The 16594-nt window shown below is 27.0% G+C and overlaps 1 protein-coding gene across 2 annotated transcripts in view; it reads right to left on the bottom strand.

The window, feature by feature from the left end:
• Positions 1-16278, bottom strand: part of LOC100202892 (uncharacterized) — a 48052-nt gene extending 31774 nt beyond the window's left edge. For both annotated transcript variants that reach the window (XM_065790358.1, XM_065790359.1), the window contains exons 1-4: positions 15994-16278; positions 5062-8535; positions 3378-4562; positions 2496-3174 (exon numbers count right to left, since the gene is read on the bottom strand). In XM_065790358.1, the coding sequence (XP_065646430.1) occupies positions 2496-3174; positions 3378-4562; positions 5062-8535; positions 15994-16048 (5393 nt within the window). In that variant the 5' untranslated portion in view covers positions 16049-16278. The remainder of the gene's footprint in view (positions 1-2495; positions 3175-3377; positions 4563-5061; positions 8536-15993) is intronic.
• Positions 16279-16594: the final 316 nt, after the last annotated feature.

Here is a 16594-nt window from a genome sequence, read left to right as displayed (position 1 = left end):
ATATATATATATATATATATATATATATATATATATATATATGTATGTATGTAAATGTATATATATAACATGTATTACATGTTTTACTATAACTGTTTAATATATGTTATATAAATAGATATTATATAAAGACCTTTGAACATTTAAAGGGTGTTTTTAATATTTTTTCATAAAAAATTTTGATTTTAAAATCAAAAAAGTTGTTACAAGTTATTGAAGATATTTTTTTTCCTTGTTTTTTATAAAACAAATTTTTAAAACTTTTAAATAATTTTGGTTTTTTTTAATTACCAGGTTGATCTACTTTTGAAGAACTTTTTTTACTATATATTAAGGACACTTTAAATGTTCAAGAGTTTGATTTTGCACAACTACAAAAAGTATGATGATAAAACTATTAACACAAAGGAAACCAATATAATATTTACATAAAATATTTTAACTAAATAAAATGACCATTCGTTTTTATTTGTTTCTTATTGCTGAGAAATTGTTCTGAAAAGAAAAAAAAAAAGAATTACTGTGAGATTTAGGTTTACCACAATGATATTGTACAATATACTTAACAACTGCGACTGCAACACCAACTGCAATATATTTAACAACTACAACTGCAACAACAACTGCAATATATTTAACAGATTGTTGTGATTGAACTTATTATTAATTTTTTTACTTATAAAATTTTAAACTTACAGTTATGGCTAAAAAGATTCAACCACTCATAATTTTATAGATAATTACTTAAAAATGGGTGGGCGGGCAATTGAGTAGTTATCACACAATAGTAAAACATTTTATATGTTTTTTATACACTAGAATCAGATGTAATTCAATATGATCTTAGAGTATTCTAAACAAGCGGAACATTTAATGGAAGATGGCAAGTTTGAACGAATGATTGCATTTGATGATTCTTAAGACTAAGTCCGACAAGTTTATAATATCTTTTCATTGTGTCAACAGATGGCATCAATCCGAGAAAATTGTACGGAAGACTAAAATATAGCACTTCAAAAACTGACAACATGATGCCCCATTTGGCTGTGAAAGAAATAAAGATTTCAAGCTCACAAATTCTTACTTAATTTAAGTCTCCTATTGCGAATGTTACTCCCTGCATAGTTCAAAGACACCTTGCCAAAGATTTTAATCTTCAGCTGTACAGCATCAAAGCCACACTTTTCTCAAAAAACATTTGTAATCATGGGGCAAGAACCCAAAAACTTTTAGTAAAATTGAAAGCAGAAGTTTCAAAATAGAATCCAATCTCACAAGCAGATCTGAGAAACATTTTACAAAAAAACATGTTATCATAAAATAAAGCCCGAAGTCTCAATTAAAGGAATAAAAGTTTTAAAAGATCAAAAAAAAAACAAAGTTTAAAAGTGTGTTATATGTATTTTATATGTATGTTATGTGTGACTTTTGTGTTGTTTTTTGAATTAAAACTTTTTCTATTAATAAATGCACAATACAGTATAAAAACGTATTTTTGCAATTTGGAGGTCAGATTTTTTGGCCATAACTGTATATTTTTACTTATTTTATATAAATATATTTTATTATTTTTATATATACTTATTTTAAAAGTTAGATTTTAATTCAATAAATGTAAATTATATATATATATTTTTTATCATTTACTATTTACTTTCTATATTATATTTACTTACAAATTTCGTTAATGGATTTATCTTGGTAAATTATCCCCTCCTCCTTTTAACCCTATCTTTCTAAGATCCTCTTAAGTTAAATCTTGAACAAAAAAGTTTTCTGATTAAAATTATATTTACTTACAAATTTATTCAATTTGAAATTTAAAAAACTTTTTGAAAGAAAAGTCAAAAAATTAAAAATTTATTCTGGTAATTTTGAAAAAATTAAAAACCAAAACTATTCAAAAAAAATTATTTTTTTTTAGGGAAAAAGTTTAGATTTTCAGATAAAGGAACTTTTTACAACTGATTTTTTAGTTTATTTTTTAGTTATTATTAGTTTTATTTTAGTATAGGTAAAATGTGATCATGGTTATTTTTAAACACTATAAAATTATTTTAGAACTTTTTTATTCCTTATAAAGATCTTATAGTTAATTTGAAATATTTAGAGAGAATATTTAATTAAAAAAGAATAACTCAATCAAAAAATTAATTACATGCCTGTTAGAAATTAATTACATACCTGTTAGAAAACATTTTCTTTTACTTAATAAGTAAATTTTTTTTAAATGTAAATAAATAAAAAATACTAATAAAAATATCTTTTTTTAGTATTTTTGTCACAATAAAATAAACATTTAGTACTGCTAGATCTTATTTAGTATGCTAATATTTATTATATTTTATATGTATGTTTATATATATATATATATATATATATATATATGTATATATATATATATATATATATATATATATATATATATATATATATATATATGTTTATATTATATATTTATTGTATATTTTTATAAGAATTGAAAACAGACAAACCTTTCTCTTTTCTCTCTATCTAAAGGCTGTTTGATTGTTATCTCACCAAAACTATTTATATCAAAAATACCAGAACTTTCTGGGTCAACTATTGAATATAAAACATTATTGTTTAGACTTGAACCGTATGCATCAGTTGCAGTTATAGTGAAAATCTTGGTCCCAATTATTGTATTCTCAAATACATTTACATAGTAGGATGTTTGGTTAAAGCGAGGTGTGTTTCCGATTACATTATCAACATAAACAACCAATGTTGCATTATTAGATTCAAGCATACCACTGTCGCGAGCTTTAGCAACAACAGTGAAAACTTGTTGATTGTTAAACTTTTTTTTAACTGTTAACATCCCGCTAGTTTGGTTTAGTATTAAAAATTCTGAATTGATTTCAATAGCAATGTATTGAAGTGTGTTAAATATTGAAGACTTGTCAGCATCACTAGCAATAAACTGAAATAAAACACTACCAACAGGAACATCTTCTGGAACATATATTATGTAACGGTCTATTGTAAATATTGGAGAATTATCGTTGGTATCATTAACATAAATAGTTACAACTTCAACTCCAATTCTAGATTCAGCAATGGGATTATATTGTGTGTTATCAACAGCTTGATCATTAGCCACAACAGTTAGGTAGTATATATTATTTGATAAATCAACATCAAGGCTTTCTAAAAACATTTGTTAATACCAACGTCAAAAAAATCAACCAATGTAAAATAAACAAACAATGTTAAGCATATAAAACATGTTGCATAAGTTAAACTAAATACTTAAAATATCATAGTTACTTTAAATACCATAAATTCTATATATTGTACTACAAATATTGTTAAATAGCATAAATATATTACAACTAATAAAACATACATACTTTTAAGAATTATATCACCAGTTGAGGAGTTAATGCTAAAATAACCGTCATCGTCACCAGGCATTGAATATATTATTTGACGGTTGGCTAAGGTTTTATCTTTATCTTCAGCATGAACTGTCAATACCACAGAATTTATTGGAAAACTTTCATTGATAGTGATTGAAATAGCTTCATTTGTAAAAGCAGGTGAATTATCATTTACATCCCTTAAAGAAATCACAATACCACAGGAAGTACTTAGTTGAGGTGAGCCAGAATCAAATGCATTTATTTTTAAATTGTAACTTGAAAAAGGTTCATTTTCATAGTCAAATTTCCCTGAAAGTTGCAACTCTCCGTTTGTACTATTAAGATAAAATGTATCAGAATATACGTTAGTGCTGTTGTCAATAAAATAAGATACCATACCATTAATACCTATATCTTTATCCGTAGCACTGAACTTTTTAAAAACAAATCCTATTGGTACTTTCTCTGAAATTGTAAGTCTATATAATGGGGAGGAAAAAATTGGAGGATTGTCATTGATATCATTTACACTAATATAAACTTGAGCGCAACCTTGCAAACTTCCTTTATCAGTGACACAAACAGTAAGCACATATTTATCTAAAACTTCTCGGTCAATGGACCCAACCACAACTATCTGTACATAACCACCATTATTGCTTAAGGAAAACAAATTGCTAAACTGGTTATTTAAAATGAAATAAGACACTTGCTGATTATTCACTGTCAATTTGGCAATAGTGCCTACTATCACTCCATAAGTGGAATCTTCTGTTACTTGAAATTGATATAAATAACTATCAAAACCAGTTGAACTGGAGTTAAAAACATAAACTGTTAACTGATAATTATCAGTTTTAACCATGACATTATTTACATCAAATGCTGTGAAAAAAAGATCATATTTTTGCACTATTGTAGAATTTAGATTTTTTGTTAAAATAACAATTCCTGTTTGAGAGTCAACTTGAAAGGTATCAAGATAATTATTTAACATATACCCTACAATCCCATTTGAATAACTTGCAGCTAATTGAAAAATAGGTGTTCCAACAGCAAGCATTTCATATAATGATATTATACCTGAGGCAAAAGCAAAAACTGGTGTTGGAAATCTGTCCATAACATTTTGAACAGTGATGTCAACAGCTGTGCAATCCTTCTTGTAATCAGCTATAAATAAATTAAAGTAAATTATCATCGACATACATTGATATACATTGACTTTTACAATTGCGGATTTCTGCAATTGTAAATGTATCATAGTCAGCACAATACTAATACATACTACTAAATTATTTCAAACACTTTTTTAGAAAAAGAAAAAAAAAATTATGAAAACTAAAAAAAAAAAAAAAACTCTGTAATAAACGCCCTTTATATGTAGATACTGACCAAACCCTCAGTCAATTTTGTACCTAAGCCCACAGATAGCTGTTTCAATATGAACTTACCATTGATGTTTTATTCACAGTTAAATTTGAATTTATTACACATATATGTAAGTATATATAGCGCTTTTTTCTAGATAAAAAGCCTCAAGAACTGAACTTGGTTGCCCTTATTATGTCAAAAAAAAAAAAGGTTAGAAGTTAAAATATTACATTAAAAAACTATATTAAATGTAAAAATTAAAAAAAAAATTATAATAATGAGGAAAATAATAAACTACCTGCAGAATCTTTAGCACAAACAGCAATTGTAAATGATTTCACCCCTAATCCATAAGTGAATGTTTTTGCTAATGTTATTTTACCAAAACTGTCAATTGCAAAAAAAGAGCTATATTGACTTTGGAGAATATTGAAAACTAAAATAGTAGAATTTACATTTGGTGGAAAAACACTTCCTACAAAATAACCAACACTTTCATTATTATTGAATTGAAAAACATATGGCACAACGCTGAATAGAGGAAAATTGTTATTATTGTCAACAATACTTATAGTTAACATTGCTTCATCATCTGTCACCAATGTATTATTGTCTTGTGCAACAACATAAATTACATAAGTTTTTTGAGTTGCTATATTTAAATTATTGCTGACAAATATAATTCCATTTTTAGCATCTATTCCAAAAAGACTCATAGCTTCTTGACTAGTTTTGGATGCATTGAAAGCAAAAATTACAGTCGAGCCATAACGATTATTAACAAAAAACTGAAAGATCATTTTGTTGACTGAAGTTGAACTTAAAACTTGGATGCTAACATTTCCCCCAACAAACTTGGGCAATGTTTCTGATTCAATTGTGATGGTGACAACAGTACATGTAGTACGTTTTTCATTTAACGGACTCAACTCTTGTGGGTCTACATAATTATCAGTGGCACATACAGTCAGTAAGTACTCTAGTGCTTTATATGAAATTGTTGCCCCTTTTGATACTGTAATAGTTCCTGTTACACTATCCAACTCAAATAAACTTGGTGTATTCATAATAAAATATGTTAAATTAAAAATATCAGGGTCTGTAGCTAAAACAGTGCCAACTGGTGTTCCAGGTGGAGCATCCTCTTTTACACTGAAGTGGTAAACATTAGTAAAAACTGGAGAGTTATCATTTACATTTGACAAGTATATATTCACATTTGTTGAGGCTGACACCTGACCATCAGCACCATCAATTAAAAGTACCACTAAAACAAAAGTTTGAATACCTTCTTCATAATCAATAATTCCTGCTACGATTATATCACCATTTCCAGTCAAACTAAATTTACTTAAAGTAGTATTTGACATTGCTGTGTAATTATAAATAAACTTTGGAGAAACTCCATCAGCATCAAATGCTGTTATCTTCAAAATTGAAGTTCCAATTAAAATCTTTTCTTCTATATTTACAGAGAATACTTTTTGAGTAAAAACTGGTTTATTGTCATTCAAATTATTAACTTCTATATTTACTATAGTACAACCAATTCTTGACTCAGCTGATGAGTTAAGTTGTTTATAATCAATGGCATTATCTGAAGCACACACAGAGAGATTATAGTATGCAGTAGTTTCATAGTCAACTAGGCTCTTAACATAGATGGTCCCTGAACTCAATATTTCAAAAGGAGACTGATTATTTAAAATGAAATAATTTACTTGATTATTTGATGCAGTAACATCATTATCAGTGGCATTAACATTTCCTAATGTGGTGTTAAATGCTGAATTTTCATCAATTTTAAAAAAGTAGACAGAGGATAAAAACTGTGGAGAGTTATCATTCACATCAATCAAATAAATAATGAGATGAGTTTCAGTTCCAAAACTTGTGCCATCATATGGATTCACATATAAATCAAACTGTTTTTTTTCCTCATAATCAATTAGACCAACTGCAGAAACAGTCAGTACGCAAGTATTTTGATCTAAATTAAACCTTCTAGAGTCAGTGTAAGTGTTATTTAGTATGCACTGCAGTGTGTTCACTGAATTACTATCTTTGTCTTTTGGAAAAAATGTAAATATCTTTAGCCCTGTAGGAGATTTTTCTGAAATGTCAATTCTTAGCAATAAATTTTCAAAGTAAGGCAAATTGTCATTCAAGTCATTTATAACAATGGTTACAAAAGTGCACCCTACGCGTTGTTCATTTGCAGGAAAAGTCTGAGTAACATCAAGTGCTTGATCAGTTGCACATATAGTTAAGTAATAAAAAGCAAGACTTTCATAATCAAGTACTCCAACAACTGTTAATGTACCTGTGACTTGATCAACCTTAATAGTGTCTGCATATCTATTGTTCAATTCAAAATAGAGTCGTGGTAATGCTGTCTTATCTAAGTCTGTTGAATTAACATTACCAATAACAGTACCAATCACAGAGTTCTCATTCACTGTAAATAGATAACTTGAGTTGTCAAATATAGGTGAATTATCATTTGTATCTTTAACACCTATAATTAATCTAGAAGAACCACCATATTTAAATGGTGCTTCAGAATCTCTAACGACTACATAAACAAAATAAGGAAGATTCACTTTATCTGGATCATCGTAGTCATACTTTTTTCCATTTAGCGTCAAAAGTCCGGTAGCTGCATTCAAATTAAAAAGCTTCATTACAACAGAAGATGTTAGCGATGTGTTAAACTCAAACGTTGGTTTTGAACCATCAGCATCAACACCAAGAAATTGATATGCAAAATAAGTCACTTGTTTTTCTGATAAAGTCAAAAAATAATTAACTGGTGATATAGTTGGAAGATTGTCATTTAAATTCATGACATTAATTTGGACAAAAGTGCAATTAGCACGAGCATCTGCAAATAAAGTTTGTTTATCTGTTGCACAAACAGGTAAACCATATTGCTTTTGAATTTCAAAATCAATTTTTCCATTAACAGTGATCATTCCTGTGTTAGGATCTATAGTGAAAATGTCATTATAAATACCAGAAAGAATATAATATGTGATATCTGAATTTTTAGAGGTAATGTCATTATCTATAGAACTAACTTTTCCTACTTCAGTACCAATTTCAGCATTTTCGTCTACTGTGAATGAATATTGAGTTTGTAAAAACTTGTTAGTGTTATCGTTAAGATCAAACACAATAATATTTACCCAAATTGATCCTGTCAATTGATCCTGATCAGTTGCTAAGACTTGAAGTACATGAAATTGTGATTTTTCTGCATCAATAGAAGAGTCAGATGGAATACTTTTAGGAGTTATAATCCCTGTATTGCGATTAATAAAAAACTTTGAAGTATCAGCAGGAGATGCACTAGCATTAAAAGAATAAGTTATGACATCATTGTCCAAGTCAGTTGCACGGATTTGACCAACCTGTTGTCCATTAAACATTGGTTCATTAATAATAAAATATATACGATTTTGTGGAAATGTAGGTGCATTGTCATTAACATTTAAAATATTGATGACAACATTTATTCCTTTTTCTGAAATTTTCTCTTGTATCATAAACACATGTTGAGGATTACCAGAATCTGCATCTAAAGGTTTATTGACAACAATACTTATAATGTTTGTATTAACAAAAAGAAAAAATGACCCATCGTCTTCAACAATTTGGAAAACTGGATAATAACTTGAATCATTTTGGAATGTTATTTGTCCCACTGTGAAGTTAATAGTAGCATTTTCATATATATAAAGATCAATACTACTCCTGTTGAAACTGAAACCTAAAAATAAAAATAGTAAATGTAAAAAAGTTAAATAGAGTAAAGGTAAAGTAAAATCATATTAAATCGGATATTAAATTACTATATAATATCAAATTATTATATAGCAATAAACCCCAAAAATTTTCTTTAACATATGATTTTTATAATTACTTAAATTAATTAATGGAAAAAAGTTTTGCCAATCTTAAGCAATCCTTTAAAAATAAAAAGTATTCAAAAGACACCATGCTGTCAAAATATGGAAATGGAAAGATATTAATAATTTTATATTTATTTGGTTCATCATTAAAACAGCACCTGCATATTGCAGTGACAGGCCTTGTTAAGAAACGTTACGCAGCTCATTTTGCTTGCGAAAAGGCGATTTGCCTACGCGTTCAGCACTTTTGCGCTACGCAAAAACTTTTTTATATTTAAATTATCTTTTGATTGTCGTGACGTTTATTAAGAAGAAATAAAGTCGTAAGTATTTTAACCGCAAATGTAAACTAATAGATTTTTTGTTAAAGAAACAGCTTGTTTCATAATTTTTTTTGTTGTTGTTAAAAATTAGTTGGAAAAAATTAAGTGTTTTAAGTTTTTTCTTAAGGAATTAAATATATAAATTCCTTTTAAATATAAAATTTATTTTTAGTCATAATAGTTTAAAAAATGCACGATTTATTTTGATGTAAATATTTTATTAATAAGATATTTTGTTTATTGCTAATTCAATAACGTAAAGTTTTAATGACGTTCGTTTAATTTATGAAAATAAATTATGATCACGAATATGTTATCGGTAACTGATAAACAACAACAAACTCTTTCTTGTTTAAAAACATTATTAAAATGAGTTCACAAATTAAATAAGAAAAAATTTATTAACAGTTAATAAAATAACCAAAAACCAAATGTAAAATCATAAGAAAATAAACAAACATTTTACGTTTCATTAAAAAATTATTTTTTTCAAAATAAAATTTAGTTCATATTTGAAAAAAATAATAAAAATGATTTTTTTAATAAGAACTTAGATTTTGTTTGTAACTTTTGTTATATTGAGAAAAAAAAAACTGTTTGTATGATTTTTAACGCGTTAATAAAATAACTTTTATGCGTTAATAAAATAACTTTTATGCGGTACTTGAAAAGACGCTAGTGACGCAATATAACTTCTAACGATGCAAAATATATTTGCTGAGTTGAGTAACTTAGAAATGCGTTACGCGTTTTCGCTACGCAGCGAAATCTCGTAACAAGGCCTGCAGTGTGCTGCATTAAAGCCACATCTTTATAAAGAAAATATTCATGATTTATTTCAAATTTTGCATAGAACACAAAGATTGAACTTGGCATATTCAAACAAAGCACATGTTAAACAGTTAATATTTGCTGGCAACCAAACTTGTCCTTTAAATCCTCAATAAGTTTCACCTTCTGTAAAGCTATGACCAGCAAATATGATTTGGGATGCAATCACCGAGAGCAGTCATGATGATTTATACTTTTGATTATAACGTAAATAATTTGGAAATAAAATGCATCTAAACCCATGGCTATATAACTCACACAATTAAAACCCTATCAAAAACTGTTGGATAAAAATTAAAGCAGAGTTTTCTAAACAGAATCCAACTTTACTAATAGATCTAACAAAAGCCATAATGAAAGTGTGGTGCCATTAAAAAAAAACTGAATATTGTAAGCCTCTTATTGCCTCAATACCACAAAAAACAGAGGCTGATTTAAAAGTTTGAGAAGTCCATACAAAGTACTAAAACATGTTTTATACTGTGACTTATTTATTCTTTTATGTTAAAAATGTTGTTTTTTGAATAAAAACATTTTCTTGTAAATAAATGGTATAAAGTACTAAAACGGTTTTTTGCTATAAATATTTGAAGATCCAGTTTATTTGGTAACTATATATACAAATATATATATATATATATATATATATATATAAATATATATATATATAAATATATATATATATATAAATATATATATATATATATATATAAATATATATATATATATATAAATATATATATATATAAATATATATATATATATATATATATATATATATATATATATATATATATATATATATATATATATATATATATATATATATATATATTACACACTACATTTGTATATTTTATTTATATATAATGTAGCAGATGCTAACTTTACAATAAAATTTGAACTTCATAAATTTGGTTTTATAAATGTGAGTTGCATTGAATTTATAAGCTTCTCTGTCAAATTTCTTTTACTGGAAACACTAGTCTACAACTTCATTGACTCCATCATTTTAAAAGATTTATGATAATTGATGGCACAACCATGTCCTACTGTCCAGGAGTTAGATTTTGTTTGATTTTTTTGCATTTTTCACAATTCTCATTCTTTGTAACATTTTGAATGGACTTCTACATCAATGCTATATATATTACCAATTTAATAATGTGTGTCTACGTGTTTGCCAAAAACCATCAATGCAAAAATGTTTTTTTGATTGTTTATTGGTATCTTTACTAGTTAGAAGCTTAGTAACAGCTTGCTCTATACCTTATTTTTCAATTCTTTTGACAATTTATATAAGATGAGAAAAATTTTGAGTGAATGAGAAAAATCCATTTGGTAACTTACTTTATTTTCAATCAAAAGAAAATATTAACAACAATGATTCGTTTTAGAAATCGAAATTTTTATTTTAAAAAAATCATCAAAACAAAATAATTATCAATTTGTTCATCATGATTACTTTTAATACTATTGGCAGTAACTAGTTTTTTAGCACTGAAACTAGAAGAAGGCAACTGATAAAGATGAAAAAGACAGGTATATGAGTAGATATAGAGAAGAAAAAGTAGATAAGCGAGGAAAACCGAAGAGTAGAATAAATTTTATCTTAATATTATCCGTTCTACTTTTATTAATATTTTTGGTTAATTTTATATACTTGACGTTTTTGGGACAATAAAAGCGAATATGCAAAAAAAGAGCAAAATATTTTTTTCTATTTTTTAAATAAATTTAACGTTTCGTAATTTATGGTCGATCCCTTTCACGGAACTTTTTTTTTTTTTTGAGGGTGTTAAGAAGCTTCGAGAAGTCCTTACGGTCTTATCACAGAGCACCGCGGAAAAGCATTTTACTAAGAAGTTCACGCCTCCTTCTTTACAAATGCCGCTTAATGGGCTAAAGCCAGCGTGGAATCTTTTCTGAGCCAGAACTCTTTCCAATTCGCCACGGCTACTTGAATTTGATTCTTTTAGGGATCGTCCATTAAATACGCAATGCAAAACTTATTTTAAAAATATAAGAGATCATTTTGCTCTTTTGCGCGGCGGTTTTCGCAGGACTGGAAAAGTTCTTGGTTCAATTAAAGACTGTTCAATTAAAGACTCTGGAAAAGTTACTTGGTTCAATTAAAGACTCTGCGAGGGAAAACCTTTAATCCTTTGACTTTAGTCTATAAGTTTAATTTTGCTTACGTAATTTATGGACAATCCGTTATTTGATGTCTCCGTGAGAGTCTTTGATAGCGCAGATTTTTGTGAGTTAGTTGAAATATTTATTTTATTTCAATAGTCGCAGTCTTAGAACAAAGACAAATGACGATTGTACAGAGAAGATGGTCTAGCAGTGTTTAATGTGGCTCATAAAAAAAAAAGAAGAAAAAAAATTAATAGAAGAATAGCAACGGTTTATAAATATTTTATTGTATTTTTGATGATATATGAAACTCAAGTTTCATTAAAAAAAACTGTAAATAAATTATACTAAAAGCAACTTTCAACAAAATCAGAGGTAAAAAAAGCAAATTTGAAAAATTCAAAATGTTTCTTGATTAATTTTGGTTTTAACTCAATAATTTTTTGTTTAGAGCTTCGTTACATTATTATCATTCATTTCTACTAAAAGAATGAAAAAATAATTAAAATATCAAAAACAGGGCACAATATTTAAAAAAAAAAAAAACAGTGTTGTGTTGTAAAATTTTATAAAACTATTCTTAGTTGATCATTTTAATACCTCTGAAAAAAAAAGAGAAAAAATTATGCACAAATATTTAAAAAATCCTAATAGTAGCTACAATTCGATAGCAAAATCGATGCAAATACATCAATACATCGTTAGTTGTGTTATTCAACGTTTTTCTCAAACATCGATCAAACGCAAATCTGGTGGTGGAAAAAAGGAAGGTTTTAAAGATATAAAACTAGTTAGAAAACCGGTGAACAGTTTTAAGAATAACCCAAGCCATTCACTAAAGGAACGCGCAAAAATATATGGATTTTCTCATAGTTTTGTTGCAAAAGTTAAAAACAAACATGGTTTTCATTCTTTCAAAGCACAAAAAGTGCCCAACCGTTTTGAAACTCAACAAAAAAGTGCAAGAATCCGCGGCAGAAAGTTGTATGACAATTTTATTTTTTAAAACTTCTGTATTGTTAAAGACGAGGAAACTTATATTAAGTACGATCATCAACAAATTCATGGTGCTGTTTATTACATTGCAAAATATAGAGGAAAAGCAGATAAAAAATTTAAATACACAAAATATTTGCAGTTGTGGCAAAAAAATCAGCACCTTATATTTCTCTGCTCACACTTTCTGGTCAAATAAATGTTAAAGAATGTTTACAAAAACGCCTTTTACCTCTCATTAAATCACACAATAACAGATCTGTGTTCTCGCCTGATTTAGCTTCAGTTCATTATTGTAAACTAGCTATGGAATGGTATAAAAAGAATAATGTGAAATTTGTGCCTAAAACAGAAAATCCTCCAAACTGCCCAGAATTGAGAGTTATTGAAAAGTACTGGGCTATTATTAAAAGAAAAATGAAAAAAACAAAAAAGTTTTTTTCATTTTTTTTTTAATAATAGCCCAGTACTTTTCAACAGAGTAATAATCAAAACTATTTGGTGCATTTTTAAATGATATTAAAATATCATTTAAAAATGCACCAAATAGTTTTGATTATTACTCTGTGCGCAAGCTTATGGGTACCACTAAAGCAAAAGCTCGAAATTAGATTCCGACAGGAATAATTAATTTTTTTTTTAATGTTTAATCTTCTTATATTATTTGATTAAAATTATTACTTGGTTCGAAATAAAAATTGAGGGGTACTTTTTTTTAGTTGTTTTTCTACTTTCACATTTATTTCGTGTACTCGCTTTAAGTAAGGTAATACTAGTAAATATTTTATGGAAAATGTACATATTTTTCTGAAAGAATGATGAATTTTGAATTAAATGGTATATTAAAAATTTTTTTTTTTCAATTTGAGTATTTTTTTCTATATAAGCTTTTAAGAATAATGATCTCCTTATAGCCATCAGCTGCAAATTCACAATTGTTAATCATCAGTTATACATGCTGAATCTAACCCCCCTCCTAGTAAAAAGTCTTCCTCAAACTATTGAACTAATATTGTCAATCAACTCTTCAAGTCAAAGTATTTTTTAACAATCCATTCCTCCTTATCAAGAAGCATTAGTTAAATCAGATAATGTTTGCAAATTTGCTTCTCATTCGAATATAAAACCGGACCTATTCAAAAATCACAAACGAAACATAATCTGGTATAACCCACCTTTCAGTATTAATGTTGCAGCAAAAATAGGCATTCGTTTTTTGGCCTCGGTAGATCTGCACTTTTTGGCGGTCATAAACTTTGCAAAATATTTAATTGAAATACAATCAAATAAGCTACTTATGTATGCTAAACATCGAAATAATTGTTCATTCGCACAAACACAGAATATTATATAAACAAATTACGGATGAGGAAAAAACATGCAACTGTGTCAACAAATCCTTCTGCTCAATGAACTATCAGTGCTTGATATAGAACATCGTTTATCAAGCCACCGAGTAAACCAGACTACAAAGAAAAAGCATAATTTGGCTTATGTGAAACTCCATGTAAATCTTGGTATGCAAATCACCTAAAATCTTTTAAAACTATTAAAAATAAAAATGACACCGAGTTGTCGAAAGAAATTTGGGATATAAAAGACAAAAACCATGGCTAGGCTCCCCCACGGCTAGGCAATTGTTGGGACCAGCAATAAAAGGAAGCCCATTTGGAAATTTAAGGGCCTTTTTTCAAATTTATGGAGTTTTTTTACTATTTTATAGTAATATCTAGTAAAAAAATTTTTTAGATTTAAGGGTCTTCTGGCAGGTTTTTTTTTTGTGGAGGTAGGGAGGAAGGGGGGCCTCCGACCCATGACACTGTGTATATATATATATATATATATATATATATATATATATATATATATATATATATATATATATATATATATATATATTGTGTGTATAAGTATTATGGTTATGTATATATAATAGTTAAAGTATATAATAGGAGTTATATTAGATTTATGTAATGTAAGCTTTACTTACGTAATGATACGAAACTAAGGTTACGTAAATTCAGTAAAAGTTCAAAAGTAATGTTACGTAAAAAAAATAAATATATTACTACGTAATATTTACACACACACAAGCACAGACATATATAAACACACGCGAACACGCTTACATATATGTGTGTGTGTGTGTGTGTGTGTGTGTGTGTGTGTGTGTGTGTGTGTGTGTGTGTGTGTGTGTGTGTGTGTGTGTGTGTGTGCGCGCGGTTTGAAAGATGTTTTTATTTAAATATTTAAATTTATATCAACTAAAGTTAAAATGATAGAATAAAAACGAAAAAATGATTAAATAAAATAAATGTTAAAGAACATGACATCAAAATGTTAAAGTTGGAAATATTTGTGTCTTATATGATAAATTTGATTGTAAAACGCGAAAATGTACACGTTATAAAATTAAATATGTAACTTTCAGTTTTATTTCATCAAAATTGATATAAATAAAAGTAAAATAAAAGATCGATTCATAATTAAGCACTAATCATTATGAATCGATCATCAGGTTAAGTTGTATTTTAGAATCACATAGTAATTCAAACAATGACTAGTGAATCAGACGACCCTCTTTTAAATAATTTATACATATTATAAATGCACTTTATGATTTCTTTGAAACACAACTACTTTTTTTTTTTTGCTGTTGTAAAAAAATTAACATTTTTAGTAATCAACAATGGAGCAATATTTTATTTTTCATGTTTTAAACTATTTTATTGTTAATTTTATTTATAACATTTTTACATGTAGTTTTTATTATATATGTTGTTATTATTCTACATTACTTATTTGAAATCTAAGAACTAAGAAAATAAATGAACCGAAAATATATGTTATTTGAGTGTAATTAATGTAGTTATTGGGCGTAATTGATGTTTATAATCGGGTGTAATTGATGAGTTAAAATTAAGTGTTTATATTTATTTGAAAAGCAATTATTTAGGTCCAACAAAGTACTATTAAACGCTATACAATGTTAAAAAAACATATCTAAAACAAAATTACACCACTTACCAGTACTTTCGCTTAACAAGTTTAAAACAATGATTGCTAGCAAAGCACACTTCATGTTTCAAGAAAATGTTCAGAAACACGCATTGATTGTGTGAATATTATTTCGATAAATGTTCAACCAAAACTTCAGTTGTAACTTTAAAGCGTAATTTTAAAACTCTCAACCACTAAATGGTATTCGTTTAACAATGAGTCATCATATTTTCAAAATTCATATGTCAGTGCATATTAAATAGTTTTGATTGTTATTCTTTATGGTAATTTATATATAAGGCTCATTATAATGTTATTAAAGCGTTTTAATACCTTCTTATATAAAATTCTATTATTCAGTAATCCATTTTTAGTGATTACCATTCTGTAACTATGGATTTTAGTAGAACAAATTGACGAATGACATTGTAGAGGGCTTAGTCATTTTAAAAAGCTATACAGTACCTAGAAAAGCAACTACCTTAAGGAGTATTTACTTATGAGATTAGTTTTTAAAAAGTTTTAACGTTTTTTAAAAGTTTTTGATAGTGTTATAGGTTTTTTTGGTAGGCATCCATCTATAAGGAAATTAAAGTTGGTCAAAATTATAATCTATATAAATTTATAT

The sequence above is a fragment of the Hydra vulgaris genome, chromosome 02 (assembly GCF_038396675.1).
Source record: "Hydra vulgaris chromosome 02, alternate assembly HydraT2T_AEP".
NCBI classification, from domain to species: domain Eukaryota; kingdom Metazoa; phylum Cnidaria; class Hydrozoa; order Anthoathecata; family Hydridae; genus Hydra; species Hydra vulgaris.
Note: the sequence above shows the minus strand (reverse complement) of the source record. Positions and strands in the feature narration are given on the sequence as shown.